The sequence below is a fragment of the Etheostoma cragini genome, unplaced genomic scaffold (genome assembly GCF_013103735.1).
Source record: "Etheostoma cragini isolate CJK2018 unplaced genomic scaffold, CSU_Ecrag_1.0 ScbMSFa_3051, whole genome shotgun sequence".
NCBI lineage: Eukaryota > Metazoa > Chordata > Actinopteri > Perciformes > Percidae > Etheostoma > Etheostoma cragini.
In genome coordinates, this window is record NW_023267279.1 from 1 (window position 1) to 2,193 (window position 2,193).

At 35.2% G+C, this 2,193-nt stretch overlaps 1 protein-coding gene across 1 annotated transcript; it reads right to left on the reverse strand.

Annotated features, from left to right (window-relative positions):
* Positions 1-6: 6 nt before the first annotated feature.
* On the reverse strand, positions 7-1,870 carry LOC117940681 (visual system homeobox 1-like). Its single transcript, XM_034865880.1, has 2 exons — positions 1,744-1,870; positions 7-238 (listed from the first exon to the last, which is right to left on the reverse strand). Exons 1-2 carry the CDS (start codon positions 1,783-1,785, stop codon positions 35-37), a joined length of 246 nt encoding a protein of 81 aa, XP_034721771.1. The 5' UTR covers positions 1,786-1,870; the 3' UTR covers positions 7-34.
* Positions 1,871-2,193: the final 323 nt, after the last annotated feature.

Below are 2,193 nucleotides of genomic sequence, written 5' to 3' on the forward strand. Positions count from 1 at the left end.
TGTGTGTGTGTGTGTGTGTGTGTGTGTGTGTGTGTTACTGACGTGTATGCGGCTCACCGAGCAGCCAGGGTGCGCAGGACCCCATCATGCCGTTCTTGGCTGAGTTGAGGATGGACTCCGGCAGCGGGATGGAGTGGCGCACCATGGCGCCGTACAGGCCGTACTCCGCCATCACGCTGCTGCGGCCCCAGCACTTCTCACGCTTACGCCACTTCGCCCGCCGGTTCTGGAACCACACCTGCACCAGGACACCACGTTAGTACGTTAGTAGAACCCTAACCTGCACCACAACACCACGTTAGTATATGTACAATGTAGAACCCTAACCTACACCATAACACCATGTTAGTATAATGTAGTCACTAGAACCATAACACCACGTTAGTATGATGTACAGGTAGAACCCTAACCTTCACCCTAACACCATGTTAGTATAATGTAACGAGTAGAACCCTAACCCTAACCTGCACCATAACACCACGTTAGTATGATGTACAGGTAGAACCCTAACCTTCACCACAACCCCAAGTTAGTATATGTACAGGTAGAACCCTAACCTGCACCATAACACCACGTTAGTATATGTACAGGTAGAACCCTAACCTGCACCATAACACCGTGTTAATATATGTACAGGTAGAACCCTAACCTACACCATAACACCATGTAGTATTATGTAGTAAGTAGAACCCTAACCTGCACTATAACACCATGTTAGTATAATGTACAGGTAGAACCCTAACCTGCACCTTAACACCACGTTAGTATATGTACAGGTAGAACCCTAACATGGTAAATGTATACATGTCTAAATGTCTAAATGTTTAAATCTGTAAATGTATAAATGTATAAATTTGTAAATGTATAAATGTATAAATGTGTAAATGTATAAATGTTTAAATGTATAAATGTTTAAATGTATAAATGTATAAATGTTTAAATCTGTCAATGTATAAATGTATATATGTGTAAATGTTTAAATGTATAAATGTATAAATGTTTAAATGTATAAATGTTTAAATGTGTAAATGTATAAATGTTTAAATGTATAAATGTATAAATGTTTAAATCTGTCAATGTATAAATGTATAAATGTATATATGTGTAAATGTATAAATGTTTAAATGTATAAATGTTTAAATGTTTAAATGTTTAAATGTATAAATGTATAAATGTGTAAATGTGTAAATGTATAAATGTTTAAATGTTTAAATGTATAAATGTGTAAATGTATAAATGTTTAAATGTATAAATGTATAAATGTTTAAATCTGTCAATGTATAAATGTTTAAATGTTTAAATGTATAAATGTATAAATGTTTAAATCTGTATAAATGTATAAATGTTTAAATGTATAAATGTATATATGTATAAATGTTTAAATGTATAAATGTTTAAATGTATAAATGTATAAATCTGTAAATGTATGACTGTATAACTGTATAAATGTATAAATGTTTAAATCTGTATAACTGTTTAAATCTGTATAACTGTTTAAATGTATAAATGTTTAAATCTGTCAATGTATGTAGTACCTGTATGCGGTATAAATGTATAAGTGTTGTAGTACCTGTATGCGGTATAAATGTATGTGTTGTAGTACCTGTATGCGGTATAAATGTATAAGTGTTGTAGTACCTGTATGCGGTATAAATGTATAAGTGTTGTAGTACCTGTATGCGGTATAAATGTATAAGTGTTGTAGTACCTGTATGCGGTATAAATGTATAAGTGTTGTAGTACCTGTATGCGGTCCTCGGGGAGCTCGGTCTTCATGGCGAGCATCTCTCTGGCGTAGACGTCGGGGTAATGAGCCTCGTGGAACGCTTTCTCCAGCTCCTCCAGCTGGTGGGACGTAAACACCGTCCTGTACACACAATACACATATAAATACACATTATACACACATACACAGTATGTATACACCTTATACACACACACCATACGTAAACACCGTCCTGTACACACAATACACATATAAATACACATTATACACACCATAAACAGTATAAATACACATTATACACACACACTATACGTAAACACCATCCTGCACACACAATACACAACATATATAAACACATAATACACACAATACACAACATATATAAACACTACAGTGATTAACACGACAACGCGGAGAAGCAACCAATCAGCTTCTTGTATTCACTCAACATGGGGGGGGGGGGGGGG